The 24,413-nt window shown below is 37.5% G+C and overlaps 1 protein-coding gene and 1 long non-coding RNA gene across 3 annotated transcripts in view; one reads left to right on the top strand and one right to left on the bottom strand.

Annotated features, from left to right (window-relative positions):
* The window catches only part of iqsec3b (IQ motif and Sec7 domain ArfGEF 3b), a 38,575-nt gene extending 15,578 nt beyond the window's left edge, over positions 1–22,997 (top strand). Inside the window, exons 6-15 of one of the 2 annotated variants that reach the window (XM_055173855.2) lie at positions 3,440–3,601; positions 3,951–4,073; positions 7,262–7,428; positions 7,949–8,088; positions 9,258–9,383; positions 10,145–10,244; positions 12,541–12,699; positions 13,165–13,254; positions 13,337–13,377; positions 21,850–22,997. In XM_055173855.2, coding sequence (XP_055029830.2) covers positions 3,440–3,601; positions 3,951–4,073; positions 7,262–7,428; positions 7,949–8,088; positions 9,258–9,383; positions 10,145–10,244; positions 12,541–12,699; positions 13,165–13,254; positions 13,337–13,377; positions 21,850–22,263 — 1,522 coding nt within the window. In that variant the 3' untranslated portion in view covers positions 22,264–22,997. The remainder of the gene's footprint in view (positions 1–3,439; positions 3,602–3,950; positions 4,074–7,261; positions 7,429–7,948; positions 8,089–9,257; positions 9,384–10,144; positions 10,245–12,540; positions 12,700–13,164; positions 13,255–13,336; positions 13,378–21,849) is intronic. The other variant, XM_055173856.2, reaches the window with a different exon arrangement.
* LOC141349754 (uncharacterized) lies at positions 1,200–23,114 on the bottom strand. The gene is made up of 3 exons (XR_012357775.1): positions 22,980–23,114; positions 3,387–3,515; positions 1,200–1,923 (listed from the first exon to the last, which is right to left on the bottom strand). It is a non-coding gene; the product is annotated as an uncharacterized lncRNA (long non-coding RNA).
* Positions 23,115–24,413: the final 1,299 nt, after the last annotated feature.

The raw sequence follows: 24,413 nt of genomic DNA, 5'->3' as shown, positions 1-24,413 counted from the left end.
TTATATGTTATTTTCTTGTGGCGAAACACACATAGTAACTACTCACAAGGACACACAAGGACCAACATAGGGCCCCATGATTTCCATGATGCAGACAACATGGATGGAATCAAGATATAAAAACTGAATTTACTGTTAAGTACGAAATTTTACGGAATTTGGCAAATTTTTTAAAAGCCATTTCTGAATATCATTCTTGAATTTTCAGCGCTGATGTGTTTTCAGTGAATATGCAACGTAATAATCACTAAATAAGCTTCAAATCTTAATCATTTTATCGCGCAAATGTCTTGTTTTGTTTCAAAAGATTCATAAATTACTTTATTTGGATGATGTTAATGATAGATATATGTGCCTTTTGATCAACGCCATGTCACATAAAAATAAAAATAATGTGACTTCACTTCAATATAAAATTATTTGTTTTATGTTCAATTGAAGAAACATCTGTAATGGCATAAATGTGATTCATAAATGAAACTATGAGATGTTTTTGTATTTGTTTGACTTTTTTTTAACACAACTGAAGGCAATGGCAAGTCCTCACTATAATAAACCGCAAATGTGTGTGTGTGTGTGTGTGTGTGTGTGTGTTTGTTGCCTTTCCTGTAGATAAAAATATACCAATGATCTCTTGTAGAAAAGAGCTTTTATTTTTGCCTTGTCAGGTTGCCAGTGACTAAAGTTGAGTGCTTTTTCATTCAGTTTACTAATACACACTGACTCGCACACAAACTGTATACATACACATACTCATAATGTTTATATTACACTCCCTAAGGCCTGATGGTAAGACTCTCTGCTCCATTTTGCCTGGGTAGCTGCTTCAGACAAAGAAGTGCACGCACGCACACACAAACGCACGCACGCGCACACACACACACACACACACACACGCACGCACCCGCACTCATATGCACACACGCACACGTATGCACACAAACACGCACACACACACGCACGCACGCACACACGCACGCACACACACGTATGCACACATGATAAAGGCAATCCTCATAGTCTGCGGAGTGTATCAGCACTCAACTGAAATCTCAGATAAGATTCACTTTGACATGCCTGACAAGAGCAGGACCATGGTTGCCTTGGTAACCAGGTGATCCACACACACACACACACACCGCACACACACGCACATACACGCTGTGTAAATAAGGGATGATTTGTGCTTCATACAGTGTTCCTGTGATGATATTTGTCTAAATTATAGGTGCATTCTACTCTCTCTTCATATTAAGTGTGATACCACACAAAACATGTGTGTTGTGTAGTGTGCATATCTAACACGTACAAATGTGTGTGCGCGCATGTGAGTGTGTTTGCCCATGTATGAGGTCAGATGGCGACCTACTAAAATGTTCAGCGTTTTGGAAACACTGACATCATCTTCAAGTTAAAACAGGATTACAGAGAGTCAGAGACATAAATGTCATTGCTATCATTAAATATCAAATGTCATTATTATAAATTATCATATTTAATATGCACATGATATAAAGTATGACGACTTATTATTTAAAATAAGATACAAACACACATTAAAATAAACTATGAAAAAATCTATTTATTAAGTGCTATTTGATACATAAAATCATTATTTTTTGTTTTATATTTTTCTCATGAGGACTGAACTTTTTATAACAAATATACATATTGCCAAGCTCCCGATTGCACCTCTGGGATTGCTAAAGCTGTAAAGTAACATAAAAGTAATTTTACAATTTTTATTGAGTAGCAATTGTGGGCATTATGGGGGCTTTTTAAAGTTTTAAAGGGTTGAGATCCACTACATTAAAGGGTTTTTCTATGATAAAAACGTCCCACCTCTTAATATCAGCAAGGAAATCATTGTTTAGTGATGTAATATCCATAAACTCCTTCACATCTCACCCAAACATCAGGTTCCTGTAGAAAATACAGACGACTGCACATGTTGAGTGATTTCAATGAGGAATTTCAAATGTAAATTAACTTTTATGATTTGTGAACTTCTTTGCATGTGAAATGAGTAACAGCACTGTTGAGATATAAGTCAATCATTCATTCATTTATTTAAGGTTTTTTTTTTTTTTTTGAGAGGTACTAGGAATTGTATGAAAGCAAATAATTCAAATTTTAGACATGTTTAACATTATTGCTTCCCAGATCACTAGTTTATGCAGATTCAAATCTAATTATTCAGTATATGCATGAACGTTTATGAGTTGAATGAAGGCTAATTTGTTACTGCTTGAATTTGTTTGTGATGCTTTAAGAAAAGTTATTTATGGTGCATTTTTGCCTTTAATTGAAAAACAGTAATGCATGGAGAGGACAGGAATGTACAGGGTGGAGAGAAGGGAACGGGATCGGCAAAGGACACCTAGCCAGGACTCGAATTTGGGTCCGCATGATATTTGCAGTAGATTTGTTTTTGTTTTTTAAATGTGACTGCGATGAAGACTGTGTGGGGTTGCCAGTGGGCCGTTGTGACAGATGTTGTTGCTCAGATGTGTTTACAGTTCACATATGCGTCACTGAAACAGAGTCAACTGATGTGAAAATAATAATAATCTCTCTGAACATTTGTGGCCATAAATGTCTTACTTAACACCTACACGTGTAAAGACATCTGCACAAAACACTTTATAATACCTCGCTTTTATTGTATAATGATGGCTAAGACATAAATATATTGTATACTGAAATATAAACAATTAGAGTTTGAAAGTCATATTTGTAAATAAATATATAAATCAACATTGACTGTCAATCATCTTACACTTAGTAATATGTAATAAGTAATATACATCTAATATGTATATTGTCTATTAGTATTAAGAATATACTGTAGGTTGTTTGTACACTTTAAGTATTGTCTTTAAAGGTGCAGTGTGTAACATTTAGAAGAATCTCTTGACTGAAATGCAATATTATATAAATAACTATATTATTAATGTTGTATAAAGACCTTACATAATAAACCGTTATGTGTTTATTAACTTAAAACGAGCCGTTTACACTATATCTACATACACAGTGGGTCCCCTTACATGGAAGTCGCCATTTTGTGCCGCCATGTTTCTACAGTAGCCCTAAATGAACAAACTGAACAAGAGCGCTTTTCAACACTACGTTGTCTCAGACGACATCATGTTTGTCCTGTGATGGCTAACCGTAGCTTTTCTATGCGTTTTGAAAGGTAGGGGTGAGCTGTGGACTGAACCATTGGTTGCAATTCACAATCTCACCACAAGATGCCGCTAAAGTCTACACACAGCACCTTTAACTATTAAACATTTATAATTGTTGCAGTTTTTATTGTTTTAATAAATTAACAAATTATAAGGAATTTCTTTAAAAAATATTTTAAAAAATGCAGCACTTACCCTTACCAGCCTTGTATTTTAATTAAATAATAATTGAATTGATCTTTCTGTAGAAATCCAGACAAAGGCATCCAGTTCCTGATATCCAGGGGTTTCATTCCAGACACAGCCATAGGCGTGGCTCACTTCCTGTTACAGAGGAAAGGATTGAGCCGACAGATGATTGGAGAATTTCTGGGTAACAGCAAGAGACAATTCAACAGAGATGTCTTAGAGTGAGTTATGTCAATGCACGATTAATGTCATCTTCCAGTAGTCCAGATGTGACCAAGTCTGTAAAAACACAGCTGAAGACATTTTTTGTCATTTATTGTTTTCTACTTAAAATCATTCTACATAATGTAAAGAACATTTAGTGAAAATATAATCTTGTTATCTTTAATATTGACTTGGATCATGTCAACATTTGAAATCAAACTCTGATGCTCCAGATCTCAACATTAGATTATGAGACTTTAACCTGATCTCAGATATCTGATCTACAGAAGACTTTTTGGATTTGGAGATGATGAAGAACTTTGAACTGAATCTCTGTTATTTTGCTGTGTTGTTGTATTGCGTTAGCTGTGTTGTGGATGAGATGGATTTCTCTATGCTGGAGTTGGATGAAGCGTTGAGGAAGTTTCAGTCTCATGTAAGAGTTCAGGGAGAAGCGCAGAAAGTGGAGAGACTCATTGAAGCGTTCAGGTGAGAATCACACTTACAGGATTAATAATGCCATTTTTATTCACAGCAGGAGAACTGTAAAGCTTCAGATTCTTTAATAGAGAGACCAGACGGCCACTTCATAAAGAGTTTTCTCATAAATCCTCAACATCCTCAAAATGTATGTGTAATTAACTGATATGTTTTTCTTCCTCCTCCCCCTCATCTTCCTCTTCTTCCTGTTCTTCTTCTTTTTCCTCCTCTTTTTCTTCTTTTACCTCTTCCTCCTCATCATCTTCCTATTCTCCCATGATCATCCTCGCCTTCCTCTTCTTCTTCCTTCTCTTCTTCTTCCTCTTCTTCTACTTCCTCTTCTTCTTGTTCTTCTTCCTCGTTGTCTTCTTCCTCTTCTTCCTCCTACTTATCTTCCTCTTCTCCATGTTCTTGCTCCTCCTCATCTTCCTCTTCTCACGGTTCCTCCTCCTCCTCATCTTCCTCTTCTCCCTGTTCTTCCTCCTCTCCATCTTCCTCTTCTCCCTGTTCTTCCTCCTCCTCATCTTTCTCTTCTCCCCATTTTTCCTCCTCCCCATCTTCCTCTTCTCACGGTTTTTCCTCCTCATCATCTTTCTCTTCTCCCTGTTTTTCCTCCTCTTCTCACGGTTCTTCCTCTTCCTCATCTTTCTCTTCTCACTGTTCTTTCTCCTCCTCATCTTCCTCTTCTCATGGTTCTTCCTCTTCTATTTCCTCTTCTTCTTCTTTCTCTTCTTCTTTCTCTTCTTCTTCCTCTTTCTCTTCTTCTTCTTCTTCTCCTTCCTCTTCTTCTTCTTCTTCTTCTTCTTCTCATGGTTCTTCCTCCTCCTCATCTTCCTCTCCTCACGGTTCCTCTTCCTCTTCTTCCTGTTCTTCTTCTTTTTCCTCCTCTTTTTCTTCTTTTACCTCTTCCTCCTCATCATCTTCCTATTCTCCCATGATCATCCTCGCCTTCCTCTTCTTCTTCCTTCTCTTCTTCTTCCTCTTCTTCTACTTCCTCTTCTTCTTGTTCTTCTTCCTCGTTGTCTTCTTCCTCTTCTTCCTCCTACTTATCTTCCTCTTCTCCATGTTCTTGCTCCTCCTCATCTTCCTCTTCTCACGGTTCCTCCTCCTCCTCATCTTCCTCTTCTCCCTGTTCTTCCTCCTCTCCATCTTCCTCTTCTCCCTGTTCTTCCTCCTCCTCATCTTTCTCTTCTCCCCATTTTTCCTCCTCTCTATCTTCCTCTTCTCCCTGTTCTTCCTCCTCCTCATCTTTCTCTTCTCCCCGTTTTTCCTCCTCCCCATCTTCCTCTTCTCACGGTTTTTCCTCCTCATCATCTTTCTCTTCTCCCTGTTTTTCCTCCTCTTCTCACGGTTCTTCCTCTTCCTCATCTTTCTCTTCTCACTGTTCTTTCTCCTCCTCATCTTCCTCTTCTCATGGTTCTTCCTCTTCTATTTCCTCTTCTTCTTCTTTCTCTTCTTCTTTCTCTTCTTCTTCCTCTTTCTCTTCTTCTTCTTCTTCTCCTTCCTCTTCTTCTTCTTCTTCTTCTTCTTCTCATGGTTCTTCCTCCTCCTCATCTTCCTCTCCTCACGGTTCTTCCTCCTCCTCATCTTCCTCTTCTCCCTGTTCTTCCTCCTCTCCATCTTCCTCTTCTCCCTGTTCTTCCTCCTCCTCATCTTTCTCTTCTCCCCATTTTTCCTCCTCTCTATCTTCCTCTTCTCCCTGTTCTTCCTCCTCCTCATCTTTCTCTTCTCCCCGTTTTTCCTCCACCCCATCTTCCTCTTCTCACGGTTTTTCCTCCTCATCATCTTTCTCTTCTCCCTGTTTTTCCTCCTCTTCTCACGGTTCTTCCTCTTCCTCATCTTTCTCTTCTCACTGTTCTTTCTCCTCCTCATCTTCCTCTTCTCATGGTTCTTCCTCTTCTATTTCCTCTTCTTCTTCTTTCTCTTCTTCTTTCTCTTCTTCTTCCTCTTTCTCTTCTTCTTCTTCTTCTCCTTCCTCTTCTTCTTCTTCTTCTTCTTCTTCTCATGGTTCTTCCTCCTCCTCATCTTCCTCTCCTCACGGTTCTTCCTCCTCCCCATCTTCCTCTTCTCACGGTTCTTCCTCTTCCTCATCTTTCTCTTCTCACTGTTCTTTCTCCTCCTTATCTTCCCTTTTCTCATGGTTCTTCCTCTTCTTCTTCTATTTCCTCTTCCTCTTCTATTTCCTCTTCCTCTTTCTCTTCTTCTTCCTCTTTCTCTTCTTCTTCCTCTTTCTCTTCTTCTTCCTCTTCTCACGGTTCTTCCTCCTTCTCATCTACCTCTTCTCCCTGTTCTTCCTCCTTCCCATCTTTCTCTTCTCCCCGTTTTTCCTCCTCCCCATCTTCCTCTTCTCACGGTTCTTCCTCTTCCTCATCTTTCTCTTCTCACTGTTCTTTTTCCTCCTCATCTTCCTCTTCTCATGGTTCTTCCTCTTTTTCTTCCTCTTCTATTTCCTTTTCTTCTTCCTCTTCTTCTTCCTCTTCTTCTTCTTCTTCCTCTTTCTCTTCTTCTTCCTCTTTCGCTTCTTCTTCCTCTTTCGCTTCTTCTTCCTCTTTCTCTTCTTCTTCCTCTTTCTCTTATTCTTCCTCTTTCTCTTATTCTTATTCTTCCTCTTATTCTCATGGTTCTTCCTCCTCCTCATCTTCCTCTCCTCACGGTTCTTCCTCTTCCTCATCTTCCTCTTCTCACGGTTCTTCCTCCTCCCCTTCTTCTTCCTCTTCTCACGGTTCTTCCTCCTCCTCCTCATCTTCCTCTCCTCACGGTTCTTCCTCTTCTTCTTCCTCTTCTTCTCATGGTTCTTCCTCCTTTTCATCATCCTCTTCCCCCTGTTCTTCCTCCTCCTCATCTTCCTCTCCTCACGTGCTTCCTCTTCCTCTTCTTTTTCCTCTTCTTCTTCCTTTTCCTCTTCTCATGGTTCTTCCTCCTTTTCATCGTTCTCTTCTCCCTGTTCTTCCTTCTCCTCATCTTCCTCTTCTTACGGTTCTTCCTTTACTTCTTCCTCTTCTTCCTTTTCTTTTTCCTATTCCTCTTCTTCTTCTTCCTTTTCATCTTCCTCTTCTCACGGTTCATTCTCCTTGTCATCCTCTTCTCACGGTTCTTCTTCCTCCTCATCTTCCTCTTTTCACGGTTTTTCCTCCTCCTCCTCTTTCTCCTCCGTCTCCTTCTTCTCCTCCTCCTTTCTCTTTCTCTCTCTTTGTCAGTCAGAGATACTGTATGTGTAACCCGGATGTGGTTCAGCAGTTTCATAATCCAGACACCATCTTTATCTTGGCCTTCGCAATAGTCCTGCTGAACACTGACATGTACAGTCCCAACATCAAACCAGAGCGCAAGATGCTGCTGGAAGACTTCATTCGTAACCTTAGAGGTGAGATGCGTGTGTGCTACTTGTTTTGCATTTTGAGAATAGAGAACGAAGATTTTTATTTAAATCTTGACAAATCATTAATCTTGATATCTCCATAAATGTGCATTATTATCATATGAAAAGGATAAATTCGGTTATCTCCAAGGAGCGTAGGTAGTGTGTTGTGTTTTGGAAGGCTTCCTCATCTCTGATCAGGCACTTTGTTGCCCACTCGCAGCAGTTAGAACAAACACACACGCTGTATGAGAGGTTCTTTAATAACTATCTTGTGATTTTATCTAAGCGCTTGTAAAGTATATTTCCTCATGAATCTGTACAGTACATTTCCACTTCTCCATATACTTTTGTCTCTGTTTTTAAGAATGAATGCATTCCCATCATAGAGGCCATTTGTAATATCAATACAGATAGATCTTTCATCTTCAATCCTTTTGTCTTTTTTGTACTCTATGTTCCTTTTAGGGAATGCCATTAAGCTGGGAATGAGCACTTTAATCCACAGTTTAATTTGATCTTTTAGGGGTGGATGATGGGGCGGACATTCCTCGGGAGATGCTGGCTGGGATTTATGAGCGGATTCAACAGAGGGAACTTCGTTCCAATGAGGACCACGTGACCTATGTTACTCGCGTGGAGCAAAGCATTCTTGGAATGAAAACGGTGAGTAAGATAAATGTCAAGAATGCATCATCTTTTGGTTTGGTTTCCCAGAGGAAAATGTTATTGCTCAGTGGTTGCTCTTTCCTAGCTCAAGAGATTTGATGGAGTTGTGTTTACATTTTAACATCTGAGGTGTTCCTCCTAAAATTACATAAGAGAAATAAAAAACAAAGTAGACATTACGAACGCGTTCACACCACACGCGGATGAAGCGGAAAAATCGCGCTATTCACACATAGTTGGACGCTTGAACATTTTGAGTTAATTTGCTTAATTCACGCATGAAATTCTCGTCATTCGCGTGTGAATTCGCATGTAACGCCGCATGATGTCTAATAGCGTCTTTGCATTGACAGTTCGGCCAAAAATGATATTAAACCCATGATTTACTCACCATTTCTCCATCATTTTTCAGACAAACAGAAACAGAAAATGTCTTTATTGTAGAAAATGTCCTAGATCCTTCAGTGTATAAAATGCAAGGATATGGGGGCCACCTTCTTCAAGTCCAAAACATTTGTATCCATCCTTCACAAAAGTAATCCAGTCGGCTCCAGGGGGATAAACAAAGTCCTTCTGAGGGTAATCCGTCCGGTTTTGTCGTAGAAATATCCTAATTTAAAACTTTATAAACTAAAATAACTAGCTTCTGGTTACATGTCCGGTGAATATGTTAAGCATTTAGGATGGTACACCTCTCAGAAAACATACAACTAAAGATTATTTTAGATGTTTAATGATTATTTAGAGCATTGAGATCCATAGACGAGGGCTTAATGTACTTATGAATTTTACCTCAATTTTGATCAAAATCTATATTTATACTATCTTTTGCCTGTAGCTCAAAATTAGACGGTGCGCACTGGGACTCATTTTGCCAGCATGGGTCACAATTTTAGTTTGCATCAAAGAGCTAAAGTCCAGATTCAGAAGACTCAGAACACAGCATGAGTCCCACGGTGGCGTTTGAAACATGACAGCCACTTTCATCTTATGTCAGAGATCAACATGAACTATCCATTTCATTTGTTTCCTTCCACATCTTCCCTGTTTTCATTTCCTCTCCTGATAATAGAAGCTGTGGCCTTCTGATCTCTGAATTGTAATCATCCAATATTTGATCTCTCTCTCTCTCTCTCTCTCTCTCTCTCTCTCTCTGTCTCTCTCAGATTCTGTCGGTCCCTCACCGCAGGCTCGTATGTTGCAGTCGACTCTATGAGGTCATTGACGTCAACAAACCTCAGAAACAGGCGTCACATCAGAGGGAGGTCTTCCTCTTCAATGACCTCATAGTGGTGAGAGTTACACGCATGCACATGTACTGTCCCTTACGAATATTAATCATGGTTTCACTACAGTTTAAACCAAAAAACCATGGTTACTGTAATAAAACCATGGTAACCACAAAATAACCATAGTTTTGACAACTGTAGTTTTCAAAAATCATAGTTGAACCATGGTTAGTGTAGTAAAACCATAGTTTTGCTGATAGTAATCAACAGTGTTGGGGAAAGTTACTTTTAAAAGTAATGCATTACAATATTTAGTTACTTCCCAAAAAAGTAACTAATTGCATTACTTTTACATCCATGGAAAGTAATGCTTACATTACTTTTAAGTTACTTTTTCTTACTTGGCTGAGGCTTGATCTCTTTCAGGCCTTGCAGGTGTTTTTTTGATCGCAAAAATTTCAAGTTCAGGCTTGCCATCTCAGTTTCTGACTCAAACTGTTCCCACTCAGGCGCACAGAGTGCGTAATTCTACGTTTAGTTTCATTCATTAAATTATTTAATTTTTTTAAATTTGATTAATTAAACTGAAAAGTAACTTGCATTACTTTTTTAAAAAAGTAACTCAAATATTAATGTGTACATTTATTTACTCGTTCTTTCAGAAAAGTAATATTATTACGTAATGCACGTTACTTGTAACGCGTTACCCCCAACACTGGTAATCAATACACCAAAAAACCATGGTTACTAATTTTTGTAAGGGGTAACCACATGTGGACACAAACAGCTGGAAATCAACACACGTTCTGTCTTTGTGATGCTAGATTCTGAAGTTGTGTCCTAAGAAGAAGACTACAGCCACATATACATTCTGCAAAGCCATGGGGTTACTGGGAATGCAGTTTCACCTGTTTGAGAATGAGTGTAAGAAAACACACGCACACATAAAGACATCCTCACACACTCAGGGTGCACTCACACTATCACAACCAAACTGCGCTGGTTTGGTTAATTGCGCCCTGGTTGGCTTGAGCCAGAAATCACGCCAGAGCCAATTTCATTATTACTCACCTTCATCTGTAAAAAAGAGAACGCTTTACTTTCTGATTTGTTCAAAACAATCAAATCGTAATGACGAAAGCGTGCCCAGGCTTGGATCGCTCAAAGAACAAAGAACAGTGTGAGTGTCCGCTTTTGGGGAAGTAGGGAGGGGGGGGGGGGAATTGCGCTTGCTAACAGTTTGGTTGGGTAAGCTATGACATGAGTCCGCCCTGGTTGACCCGTGAAGACCTCAACCTCACACACTCACACTCTTAGACAACCCTGACACACACACAGCTAACCTCACACATTCAACCACACCGCTTCATACAACCTTAAAAAGAAAATTATTTTGTAATTCAGCATCATTTTTACAGATTTTTTCTTTGATGTACTTCAAAAGCCCTATTTGGACGGTATTAGTTTTAAAGGGGAAAATCGTGCTTCTCAGAAGTCCTCTGTGTTTTTAATCCTGTCCGAATCAGCAATGTCTGTGTTTGCCCGCAATATCTTTTCGTGTTTTGGCCAACGTGATCTGCCGTAAGGTCTTACTAATGCGCGTATATTGTACTTCCTGAGTCCCATTCATTCAGATATGGATGTTTTTCTCCATTTGGTGGAATAAAATAATTAAATCAAGACGAGCTGAATATCAAACACTGTTAAGACTAAACACTGTAATATCAGTATAAAGTAAACTCAACCTTATTTTGTTTAACTCCGGAATGGTAATGTTAATTTATAAAGATAATAAATTGTTATTAATCATTATTTCTTCATATCATTGGGTTCATTATAAGCAGCCAGTTATATAAAACAAGTAGGATGTGTATAAGTTATTTTGTTTTGTTAAAAAATTAAATTAATAAATTACATGTTCTGTAATAATTTTGCATTTATAGCAAAATATCAAACCTTACAAACACGCGTATCCAGAGCACGTGATCTTCTGCAACGCCCAAACGCATGAAACAGAATATTCTGGAATAGCCTGAGAATTTTAATCCCGTCCGAATCAGTACATAAAATCACAGACGTCGTGGGGGACACAATCCTAATCCTGTCCGAATAGTGCTAAAGAATCAACACTCAAAAAATGCAATTTTGGAATTACTTAAAAAATTGTGTCAATGGGTTATTAATAATCGCAGGTTATATAATATTTCATCACCGTTTTGCATGTGTAGGTCCAGAAAGCGTTTTTCAACCATGATAAGTACATTCCTAAAGCGGTCATTTTTCTTATAAGGCGTTGTGTTTCTGGTTTCATGTGTTACAGTACTGATCAATCTACAGGTTATTTGGTGCTATAACACATCCTAAAGTTTGCCTTCTCAGAGTTTTTCAAAATAAAAGTAAATCGGGTTTAAATGTCAGGAGTTCCTGTCAGGACGAAAGTAACACTTATTACTCGCTGCTAATACTGTTGTATTATTTTAAACATTTATATTATTCTATTTTGATTTAATTTAATTTAATTTTCATAGAGTTCATACTGTTGAAAAAATGTAATCTCAACAATTCAAGTTTGTACTGTCGGGTTGCTTTTGAAACATTTGATGAAACTGAAATTTAAAATGAAAATGTAATTTCATTTTTTGCAAAGATAAATGACAAAATATGTTTGCAGTTACATATTAACAAGGTAATAGTTGTGTATATGTACTAAAAACAAGTGTAACACAAACATCTATCTTGTTCTGTTGTGTTACTTTCATCCCAGCTGATGGGGTCAAGAGTAACAACGCGCTACTTATGTTCAAAGTGAAATTATACTGAAGTCCTTTTACATTTGATCAAAATTCCACCTGGTATTGATAGACAACACTTGTGTGTTATTGACCACAGTAAAGAACAACAACAATTACCCATAATACACTGCAACATCATCAGCCAATAAAATGCCAGTCTGTATTGGTTTTATTAATCTGTTATTTTTAACAATGTTATTTTGTCTGAACAAAGAATTTTTATGTAAAGCTGACAAGACACACTTTTTCTTAAATGAACTCAATTAAATTAAATTCACATTTTTAAATTGATTTTTGGGAGTAATCTCAACATGAAAGGATTAAGTAAAACTGTCAAAAGTGAAATTTCATTTTTTTGAGTGAATACAGTTGCACAAATATCAACAGTGTCAGTCTTTGTGACATGAACGCTGTCCGTTTTCCATCAGATTATCCTCATGGAATTACGTTATTGTCTCCGTTCTCCTCGGAGAAGAAGCAGGTGGTGAGTTTCTGTTCTCCGAGCTCTGAAGAGCTGCTCAAGTTTGTAGAGGACCTGAGGGAGAGCATCGCAGAGGTGGCAGAGATGGAGCAGATTCGCATCGAGTGTGAGTCTGTTTTGATTATCTTTGACTTTTTATGTTTTAATAAAGGCCTTTTAGCACCGCTGGGCATGATCATCTCCTGAAGTGTTTGTTTCCTGTAGCTTTTCCTAATGAAATAGGAACGTCTGGGGACATCTAGTCACCCTAGACTAGGCCTTAGTTTAATTAGGAAATATAACTAGTTTTAACAAACATGCCTTACTAAAAACATTACGTGTGTGCTTTTTAAGACAAAACAAAGGGCACTGATGTAGTTTAAGATATGTCAGTACAAGTTGTTTTCAGTTTGAACAGCTCTTAAATTTATTTTAGTCTAGGACTAGTCTAATCCCTGTCCTGGAAACCACCCCTAAATTGTTTATTGTTTATGAACATTTTAGTCAAGAGCTCTAGAGCTCTAAAGGTTAGTTTAAACTAAATTGCAATAAAGGTTTTATCTGATTAAAGGCAATTTTATGTTGATCTCAGGGGAACTAGAAAGACAACAAGTTGTGAGAAATCAGACCAACAAGAACGGCACACAGCTAGACATCCACGCCGGACCTAGTTCTGCTACAGGTGCACACACACACACACGCACGCACGCAGAGGTTTGTTGGTTGTTAATCTGTTGTTCATTATTAATGTGTTTGAATTACAGGAGATGATTACTATGACAAAACTGGAAGCAACACTTTAGAGGTTTGTATTCGTGAATCATTGAATTCAGAGACATATGTGGGAATGCACACATCATAAATGATGTCTACGAAAAGTGGCATTTATTTCACATGCGGTCTGACTTATTTCAGTGCCCGATTCCCTGTAATAAAATGCAAATCAGGCAATGAAAACACCCCACTGAAATCTGTGCCGAATGCAATTTTCATGCAGTATACATCCGGTATCTGAATGGGCACTAATGTAAATGCTGTATTTGGATAGATGCCAAATTAAAAGACTCTTCTTTATTATTCTGTATCATTGCCTGCTATCTATGGTAGTGCATAGTTAAAAATCCACAATCAGTGTTACACTCCAACAGCATTTTAGAGCGAACCTTTAAAAACTAGTTTCAGAAAAAATCATCATTATAGACAAAAATGTAAATTTGTGAAAATGGTTATCATGCAAGGTCAGATGTTGTGTGACATTGCCAACTACTGACATGCATCCTATACTGCAAAACAATATATTTTCAAATATAATTTTACATTTCAAAATATGACCAAAAAAATGACCAAAAATGTGTGATGAAATATATTTTGAAATATGTTTACAATATTTTTGGCCACTTTTTTTATGTATTTGAAAAATAAATATATTTTAAAGTATTGTTATTCACATCACATTGGAAACATAACAGGGTAACAAAATATACTTTATACATTTTTAGATTTCATACATACTTAAACATTTACATTTTGCCCTATTTTGCTATATGGGTTGTACAATTAGAAATGTATTTGTTGCTCCTAAAATACATTGCGAAATATATGAAGGTTAAAACTAGCCCAGTCTCAAGAAATTTCGTTATATAGTCACGTAACTTTTTGATTCTTTTTTCGTGATCGTATAATGAATTCCTGTTTTCGTGTGATTATCACGTATTGATTACTCAACTGTTTTGTCCTATTTTCTTACCATTGTTGCTTCGGTTTAGGGTTAGATTTACATAAAATGACATCCCTACCCAAACCCAACTGTAAACCTAACGCCAGGTGACATATAAAAAAATAAATCAGAAAAAATAGTATAAACCAGTATAGAAAATGACATTCTAATGCAAGCACCAAATCTAATCAAAGCGACAATGGTTTTAAAATGTGAAGAGGCAGTTGAGTAACCAATACGTTTCACACGAAGACAGGAATTTGTTATATGATCACGAAAAAAAGCGGAAATTTGTGATATCACGAAAAAACGCGTACATTCTTAATAATATCACGAAAAAACGCGGAAATTCGTGATAACATCGAAACCTTGTGAGACTGGGTAGTAGCATATTTTTTTTATTTAAAAATATATTTAATTAAGCTTAACTTTCTACAAAATGTATTTCGCATATATTTAAAACACATTTTTGCCCATACATATATATATATATATATATATATATATATATATATATATAGGTAGATGTATATATGTATATGTATATATGTATATATATATATATATATATATATATATATATATATATATATATATATAAACGTATGGGATAATACAGCATTCTTAATAATTTTTGCAAAGATTTATGTGATTGGGGATCTTTTTGACAACGTTGTCGTCTATACAAAACTGAAAAAATAAGAACTTTAATGCACTTTTTTAATATATATTGTTGTTGTGTAATACTATCCTATGATGACTTCAATACATTATTTCGACTCATTATTTAGATATGATTAGCTTAAACTGAACTCTGTGGTGAATTTGCACCATATATATATTCAGAATATGCATGCATGTTTCTGCGGTGAGGGTGGCGATGGCATGTATTTAGTGTGTGTCTGTTTGTTGTATATTTAGTTATTGCTGTCTTCTTGCAGAATAAGATAACCTCATATCCCAAATTCCTTTCAGCCCTTTGCCCCCCTCGGTTTATTTGAGTGAAGACACCTGCCCTCGGTGTCTGTGGTCACACTTCCTTACTAATACAGAGCAAACACAGCACCTCCATCCCTTCACATCCTTTATAAGACAGCTGGTGTTGTTATGGGGTGATATTTTTAAAACTCTGTTTGTGACGTTGGAAGTTATGTCATCGATGAAGCCACATATGTCACTGCTTTCACACATATGGCCTTTGCTGTAAATATAACAGCATTTATCTGTAAGAAAGCCATGCGTGAACAGAAGCTGTTTATTACAAATATGCCTGGAAATCTACTGAGACTTAAGATAAAAGTGCTGGAAAAGCTTTTCTTCTGAATAGAAAGAGTTCGATGAAAGCAAACGTCAAACATTAATGTTAAAGATTTTGAGCCAGTCAGAAACTTGTTCATTTACTCGACAACATTCATTTCTGTGATGCCGTAGTTGAACTGTGTTGTGGATAGGAAATCTAGACAGCTCCCATATATCGTGTCCAATAAATCCAATAAAGCTGATCATTTAAAATATTTATGTCTATAATGTACCTTTTTTTGTGGCCCAAACTTAACTTCTGGTAGATTTCCGTATAGAATCAATAACAACAGATTATTTCTAATGACAAGCAAAATAAATATAAATTTCCATTACAATTCAAATTGCGCAAATTGAAATAGCGAATTGAAAATCTGCCTACATAAACACCCATATATTACAAAAACATTTTAACGCTCAGATCAGGTGGTTTATATTGCTAAACTGCTTTATATATGATTGGAGAATTGTACAAGAGGTGACGTGTTCGACTTTATGTGGCGTCACAAGAGCGAAAAACCGCATGACATCAAAATACTGTGAAAGTGATTCAGGAGTCGAATGCTCTGTATGCTTTCGAGTCACTCTTTTGCTGTCATTTGCATGTCGGTCTGTGTGGCACAGTATGAAATCGGACAGACCTGCCGCCATGTTTTGTACTGACCCATCACAAGACAAAATTATGTTTAAGTCACAACCACTTTCATAAGGGTTTGTTGTCGACATTTAGAAAATAACGCTAACATTTTGCGCAAATCTTTAAAGCGGACATATCATGAAAATCAGTGCTATAACTGGGTCCCCAGTGCAGAAAATGTGAAAAAGATCAACCCAGTAACTTAGTTTTGGTAAACCATTCTCTGCAAGCATAGGAAAAAATAGGTCATTGAAATTAGTATCCCCTTGTGATGTCAGAAGGGGATCTTATAGTAATACCACCCCTTAATCTGCACTATCCATTCACAGCACTGCCATTTAGTGCAGAGAGAGGGAAATTATAATTTACAGCACAATTGAGTTTCAATTTAAAAAAACACCATAGAGACAGAGCGCAGCGCGTCAACCTGAAAACCACGCCCACCGGGGGGGAAAGCAATCCAACAGTCTCCATTGACTTTGTATTGCAAAAGGCCGCCTCCTTGTCATTTCTGGCTTATAACAAAAAACTGAATAATGCCTAAAAGCTGCTTTGGGACAATATGTACAGCTAACAAGCCAAAGAACACAGAAATAAGTTTTTATAAGCTGTCGAGCCGTAAAACCCAGTCTTTAAGGAGAATAAAGTGGATCGCCGATTACGTTTCCCCCTCTTGGACGCAGTTTTACTAATAGAAGTACTATGAAAAGTTGCCTGTATCCATTTCTGTGTCTGGACGCTCGTTTTTTGAAGTCGACAGCTTATAAAAACTTATTTATTTATTTTTTTGGCGTGTTGGATGTACACCTTGTCACACAGCAGCTTTTAGGTATTAATCTGTTTTTAAGTTTAATCTGTAAATAAGTTTTTATAAGCTGTCGACCCCAAAAAACGAGCGTTTAAAGACACAAAAATGGACACAGGCAACTTTTCATAGTACTTCTATTAGTAGAACTGCGTCCAATAGGGGGAAACGTAGTCGGCGATCCACTTTATTCTCCTTAAAGGCTGGGTTTTACGGCTCGACAGCTTATAAAAACTTACCTCTGTGTTCCTTGGCCTGCCAGCCGTACATATTGTCCCAAAGCAGCCCCCAGGCATTATTCAGTTCCCTGCCACAAGCCAGAAATGACAAGGAGGCGGCCTCTCGCAACACAAAGTCAATGGAGACGGTTGGATTGATTTCCCCCCCGGTGGGCGTGGTTTTCAAATTTGCATAACGGCGCTCTGTCTCTATTATGGTGATCAGTGTTTGCATTTCATCAGCTCATTTGCATTTTAAAGGACACACCCAAGAACGGCACATTTTTGCTCATAACTATACATAGGGGCACAATTTTAACATGCTATAATTAATTATCTAGATAGTATTTTGAGCTAAAACTTCACAAATGTACTCTGGGGACACTAACAATTTTTTATACATCTTAAAAAAGTATTTTTTTCCCCTTTAATGTAAATGCAGCTAATTTTAGCTAGCTACAGATCCTTGAATTCTTGCTACCAGACCTCTTTTCACACTTTGGTCCATCTCTCTAGCCTGACGTTGTCATACTCAATTCTAGTCAGAATTTGAGTCTGATACCGCTCCATTGAGCTATAATTATGAGCCGTGTCTCAACCGAAAAATGCCTCTGCACTCAAATGGATAGACCTATGACCAGAGCAACGGAGTGTGTGACGTACATTACGTCTTTTGCAGCCTGACCGAACTGTTAGTTATTTCGCTAATGACACTAACATTGTGATTATACTAAGTCTTAGAGAACGTACATCAACACCTACTATGTTTACAACATTTCGTTTATATCACAACATTAAGTATTTACTAAGTCATACAGTAAGACTATCTCTTACCATTAGGTGAACTTCATCCATGACGATACCCATTACGTTGGCTTGAAAATATTGGAGCCTAGCATGTCCCTCCACTTATTCAGCAGTCACGACTCCGGGCTTCCGAAAAGAAGCTGGCAACGACCGCTAATTATATCCATCTCGTCATGCACGCCGAGTTGCATCGCCTTGATACCAGTTTCAGCTGCGACCAACTTTTGCCGAATCCCGTAGGAAGGACGGCAAAAACATCAACAAATGCCTTGATCGCGTTTCTCTGTTCCTCTTTTTAAATCAATGCTCTGTCGATATCTTTTAGAACAGACTCAATGTCAGAATCCACACATCTGAACTCTACACCGGCAGCCATTTCGTTGTAAACAGATTCAACACACGCGCTCTTTGGTGACGTGGTTCATTACGTTACTGTTGATCATCTGTCCATCATCGTATAAAGCCCGCCCTGACAATTTGATTGGCTCGACCAGCTTTGGGTGTAGCATAGTAGCTCCTCAACGCAGAAACCCCCGACCGATCTTCCCATTCTCATAATCTTGTGGGCAGGGCTAAGATCGGCTGCATCCAGGCTACCATCTCTCCTTATCTTTTGGGAAACCAAATTTTTTTAAATTTTTGACACAATATTTGTTTTAGAGTTTAGTCACTAGCCAGACAAATAAACAAACACAGACCGGAAGTTAACTTTGGGCCAGGCGCATAACGGTGACAATGTGCGTGCATCCGATGAAACATATTACATATTATTACAAGAATACATACATTGCTATATTAATAGTATGAATAAAGGTACATCACTTTAAATTAGGAAGTTACAGTTTTACTAAAATAAAATTTTGTTAGATTTCTTTATCAAGGTATAAGTATTTTACAAAAAATTCTGAGAGTCTTTACAAAAAATGAAAATCACAAAAAATGATATTCGCAGAATATTACAAAAAATGACTTTTTTAATGTTAATTTGTTCAAGTTCATATATTTCCCTAAAGTACACAATTGGTGATATTTTCCACAGTGGGATTCATTTAATCCAAATCTTAATCAAGACCAGAGAGGAAAATGAAAAGCTGCGAGGTGACGTTACTGTGCAGAGACACATTTGACATACAGAGTAATGTCTGGAGGTGACAAGGTGTAAATTAGCCAGCGATCTGTAAGGACTGCGGCTGTCAAGCATCAAAGCCCTCAAGAGCTGCCTGCCTGCGGTTATTAAAGATGGATAAAAATATAAGACTGATTACCAGCATAGATGTGAAATGAAACACAAAGTAAGAGTTAATTATCCATAGGATGATCATCAAAGCAGGAAGTAGGAAATGATGCTTAATTTTACATAATCACCAGTGACACACTGTAAATAACTTACATATTTGTGTATCATCCGGCTCTAAGAGGAAGACCTTAGCGATGTTAGTTAACCACTTAATAGCAGATACATTTCCAGATTACTTTCTTCTAATTAATACCAAATCTGCACACACAGAACAGCTTTCTGTCTTTTATTGCTACCTCTTACAGTAAATACCGTATCATCAACAAAATGCCATTTAAACCTATAATGTTGTTAGCCAAAAATGAGCTTTAAAGGGCACCTATACAAAATTCAAAAGTTGTTTGGATATAAATGTATGTTGGCAGTGTGTGAACACAACCACCATACAATGAAAAAAATCCACTTCCTTCCTTTTAATCCCCATTAAAGTAAAGCCATCTCTTTAGACATGCTGTTTTAAATCTCTTGTAAATGTGACATCACATTGATAAAGCTCCGCCCACAGCCACTGACAAATTTAGATGGACATCAGAGATGTAAAAAGCAGTCCGCAGAATTAATAGTATTTCTTTATGCGTGTCAAGTTTGTTTTCTGTGAAGTCACGTTTGACGACGAGAGATATTGCAAGCTTTCATGTCTTCTCTTTTGAGACTCGCATTGTTTGTGAACGCATGTGAAGGGTATTTGAAGATGTGTGCTGTGATGACCACATAGTGGCAATCCACACACTATAGGAACTAAACTGGTAAATCATAGATTTTTTTCTATGTGGTCTCTCACATTTTGAAAATCTGATACAATTTAAAAAATATTTTGGTGTGGCCCTAGCTTAACGGAGCGAGGAGCTCGTTTGCATTTAAAGGTACAGAAAACAGCACTTTTTTGCTCCAACCCCCCAAAAAAAAGGGTATTTTGGACATGCTGTAATAAATAATCTGTGGGGGATTTTCAGCCCAAACTTCACAGACACATTCTAGGCACACCTGAGACTTGGCCATAATATGTGCCCTTGAAACAGCTACACTGAAGGAGGCAATCATTTCTCATAACTCAGTTATCTGTTGACTGATTTCTTCATGGAGTAAAACTTAAAGCTGCACGTTTGCCTTTTTATTGGCATCTCTTTTTGAAACAAAAAATTGCAGGTTATTTTAGGTATATTTACCAGACAGCGCAGCTTACTGTCGTGAATCTTGGTAAGGTAAAGAGGCAACATTGATTTTAAAAGTTTTTGCAGCTTTAAACTATTTTGAAGACATTTGTAACTTTTTCAAGTTATCTCGTTAATTAAGAGAAAACATTTTCCTGCCAATGACCCTTTCCTGACGAGTTTTTAAAGTAATTTGTAATTCCGCTATTGTACACTAAATGGTGCTCTTACCCAATTGATAAAAACTGAAGCAAAAACTAATTTAATTAATTTTAAAGTCCGTGTATGTTTTGATAAATGTTCTGAATATTGTCTCTAACAAAATTCCTTTACAAAAATGCAAATATTTTAGATTTTTGCTCAAAATGTGTTTTTTTAAAAGAAACCTACCCATATTTGAGAGGCGATAAAAAGAAAACAAATGAAGATAGGATGAAAGTTTTTTTTCCTGTTTTGTTTGTTTGTTTAAAATCAGAGGGTCTGTTCTTTCAAAATATTTTATTTATTTATTTGCATATTTATGGAAGAACATTTTCCTGGAAGGCATTTTGTTAAACTTTTGTAAAAATCACATAAAAATGATGATGGGATATTTTTTAAAAAAGGCTGGCAGGAATGAGTTAACGTGAGATACAATTTACATTTTTGATATTCAGCACAAAAAATTAAGATTAATTATTTCCTTCAGAGATTAATTATCATCTCAAATTCTCTGACACAATTTATTTTAACTCTCGTGCGTGTTTCATCAGTAAAGCCGGTTCCGTGATTAGAAGTAAATCGCCATCAGCTGCTTTCAGATGGAGCGGCATTTACTACACAGAGCCGTAGTTCACAGAGAAACTAGGCAAATATCGGAGTCGATTTTCCTCGATTATGAACACGATTTTGTCTAGCTTCGGATCTGTGTAGTAAATGCCGCTCCATCTGAAAGCAGCTGATGGCGATTTACTTCTAATCACCGAACCGGCTTTGCTGATGAGGCGCGCATGAGAGTCGCAGGCGATTTTTTGCACAGCCCTACTAGAGCATTTTATACATTTGGTTAAAATTTGAAAAGAAAATGACAGCAGACGGCAATGTATTTGCAATGTCAGTATACTGCATCTGTTGTTCACACATGATGGTTAAGCCAAAACATCTCTAGAAACAGCTGTATGTGTGAAAGCACCTATTCTGTCAACCCAATATTTGTATGTATGTGTAGTAGGTAGCCTAGCGTTGCTGTGTTTTACCGCCTGCATGCTGTGTGGCATGGCCTTGTCGTGTTTTCCGCACCAGAGGGCCGTAAGAGTGCAGCAGGCCAGGCTGATAACGCTTCCTGCTTCTGGCTGTTTCTAAACTAGGTGTCAATTCACAACAGGCTCCAAACGTACCAACTCAGCTCTCCTCTGGTCCCAACCAGCGCTCAGCAACACCTGGCCGTCCTGCCTAGCCCCGCCCCCGGCTCCGCCCTCACCATCTCCCCCGACACCCTCATCCAGTGCCAGCAGATCGTCAAGGTGATCGTCGTCGACGCCGCCGGGCGCGGCCACGTGGAGGCCTTCCTCAGCCACAACCCCGCCCATCGACTCATCCAGTCGGCCGTCTCCACGCCAACCAGAACGAGGGAGGCTGGCAAGCAGCAGCAGCAGCCGCCCCTCCCTCCTCCACCGCCTCCTTATCATCACCCCCATCAGTTTTGCCCCCCCACCCCTCCGCCGCCACGCCACCTACTGAGCCAACGCAGGTACTCCAGCGGCACACGCAGTCTGGTTTGAGCGCACTGTTACAGGTTTCTTTAAGTATTGAACGTTTTCCCAAACCTGCACAACTTTTTATGGTGTAACACGATCGAGCTAAAACAAAGGGACTGGAAACGAGAAAAATAACAGCTTGTAAATAATGACTGGATTTCAAGAGTGAACGATTCTTTACCCACAAATAATCAGCACTCTTAAAAAACTTAAAATAGCACAAACAGCCCATTTTGAAGTATAAATTCACACACTAGAGTAATACTGTTACTGGAGGACCTCATGGTCTTCACGTGAAGATTTAGTGTGAGCAATGTAGATGTAGAGGAGTTTTATAAGGGATTTCACAGATTTTGTTTGATGTGTTCATTTCGTCTTAATCGTATGATGTGTTTATATTTTTGGATTTTCCTTTACACGGGAAGTTGTGTGCCCCTCTTGATCTAAACTACACAGATGTTGGATTCATTTAGATTCATATTTAATGTCACCAGAAAAACAAATATTTGCAGTCATGTAATTGTTCACATACTGTAGTATTTTGTATGGACATAGTCAAATCTTCTTTCATCTCTGAAGTCAGTCTGGTTTTAAATAAAGCAAAAGTACATCCCACCTCCAACAAACATACAAACGTCTGACTATCCCAAGGTTTATGATGAGAATTAAGTGATGACACTTTGCCACTAAAGGATGTTAAAGTTACAGATGTTATTTTGTATTTGGCATCATCTACTTACTTTTACTGTATATCCAGTCATCTGTCTCAGCTGCATCGTCCTGTTTGAAGGATTCACTTCATCTTGACAGTCACACACCAGAAACCCTTTAAAATCTTTATAGGCGCTCCTAACTCGTGTCTTGACACAACTTTATCTTAAAGTCCACAAAAACACTTCTCAACTTAATAAAAAGTACTTCTTCTGAGTCATCATGATGTCTTTCAGCAGCACAAGCTGTACTGAAATAATCAATATCACCTGCAGGACGATCGGCTGATGAAAGCTTTAATGTGATTGGTTACTGATTTGGTGGGAGGAAGTATGAAAGTATTTTGCTTTAAGAATCACTTCATAATAAGTTTAATTTATAACATTGACAACCAGTATGAAATATAAACTGCTTACCAATATTAATTTATTCATGCATTTATTGTTTAATGTTTGTTACGTTGCACGTTTGTTAAAAGTTTTTTTTAAGGAAGCTGTAGGTTACAACACTTTGGTGTCTCTTTGGTGTCTTATTGTTAGAAAATGACAACAAATAGAAAGAATAATGTTGTTACTGTAGATGTCTGTGTGCAAACACACAACACAACTTCTCTTAAAGGGGACATATCATGACAATCAGACTTTTTCCATGTTTAAGTGCTATAATTGGTGATGTCAAAAGGGGATCTTATTATAATAATACCCCCCCCCCCCCCTGAATCTGCACTATCCAACCACAGCACTGCCATTTAGTGCAGAGCTCATTTGCATTTTAAATATCTGTGGGCTATTTTGAGCTTAAACTTTACATGCGTACACTGGGGACAACAACGTTTTATTTTACTTTATAAAAGTCTTGTGAAATGTCCCCTTTAATGTTATTCAAGTGTTTCCAAATTGTATTTTCACTTGGCTAATGTGTTTTTGTTTGTGTAAATAAGAACAGAATATTTATTTCATTGAGATGATTTTGAAAGAAGAGATGTAATGGTGTGTCAAATCAACATTATTATTGAGTGTCAGTTCTTACAGAGCGACTCAGTAGCGTGTAACTGTGATGAACCTGGTGCTCAGGTAGTTTCATGTGAAAACCAGGTGCACAAAGAAAATATTACATGTTATATATGGCTATGACTGAGAAATTGTATATTTTTAAACCTTATCACTTTAATATTATGTTAAATTATCTTTAAAAAATATATATCGGAAGAATTTTGTGTTTGCCACCTAAAATGTTTTCTGTATTTGCATGTCACAATTATTTCCTTCATGTGCAGATATTTATTGGGAATATATTTCAGATGTATGATGCTTATATTTATGTTACTACTTTTAGTTGTTTTGGTTTATTATTCTGCATCAATTGTTGTGTTCGAGGCATTATTTGAAATGATGTCATTCTGTGCTTAAGACACAGAAAATACAGAAAAGCAGCAAAAAATGTATTTATAAATCTATATTTAT

Source organism: Misgurnus anguillicaudatus, chromosome 15 (genome assembly GCF_027580225.2).
Source record: "Misgurnus anguillicaudatus chromosome 15, ASM2758022v2, whole genome shotgun sequence".
NCBI classification, from domain to species: Eukaryota; Metazoa; Chordata; class Actinopteri; order Cypriniformes; family Cobitidae; genus Misgurnus; species Misgurnus anguillicaudatus.
This window is presented reverse-complemented; position numbering and strand designations above follow the sequence as displayed.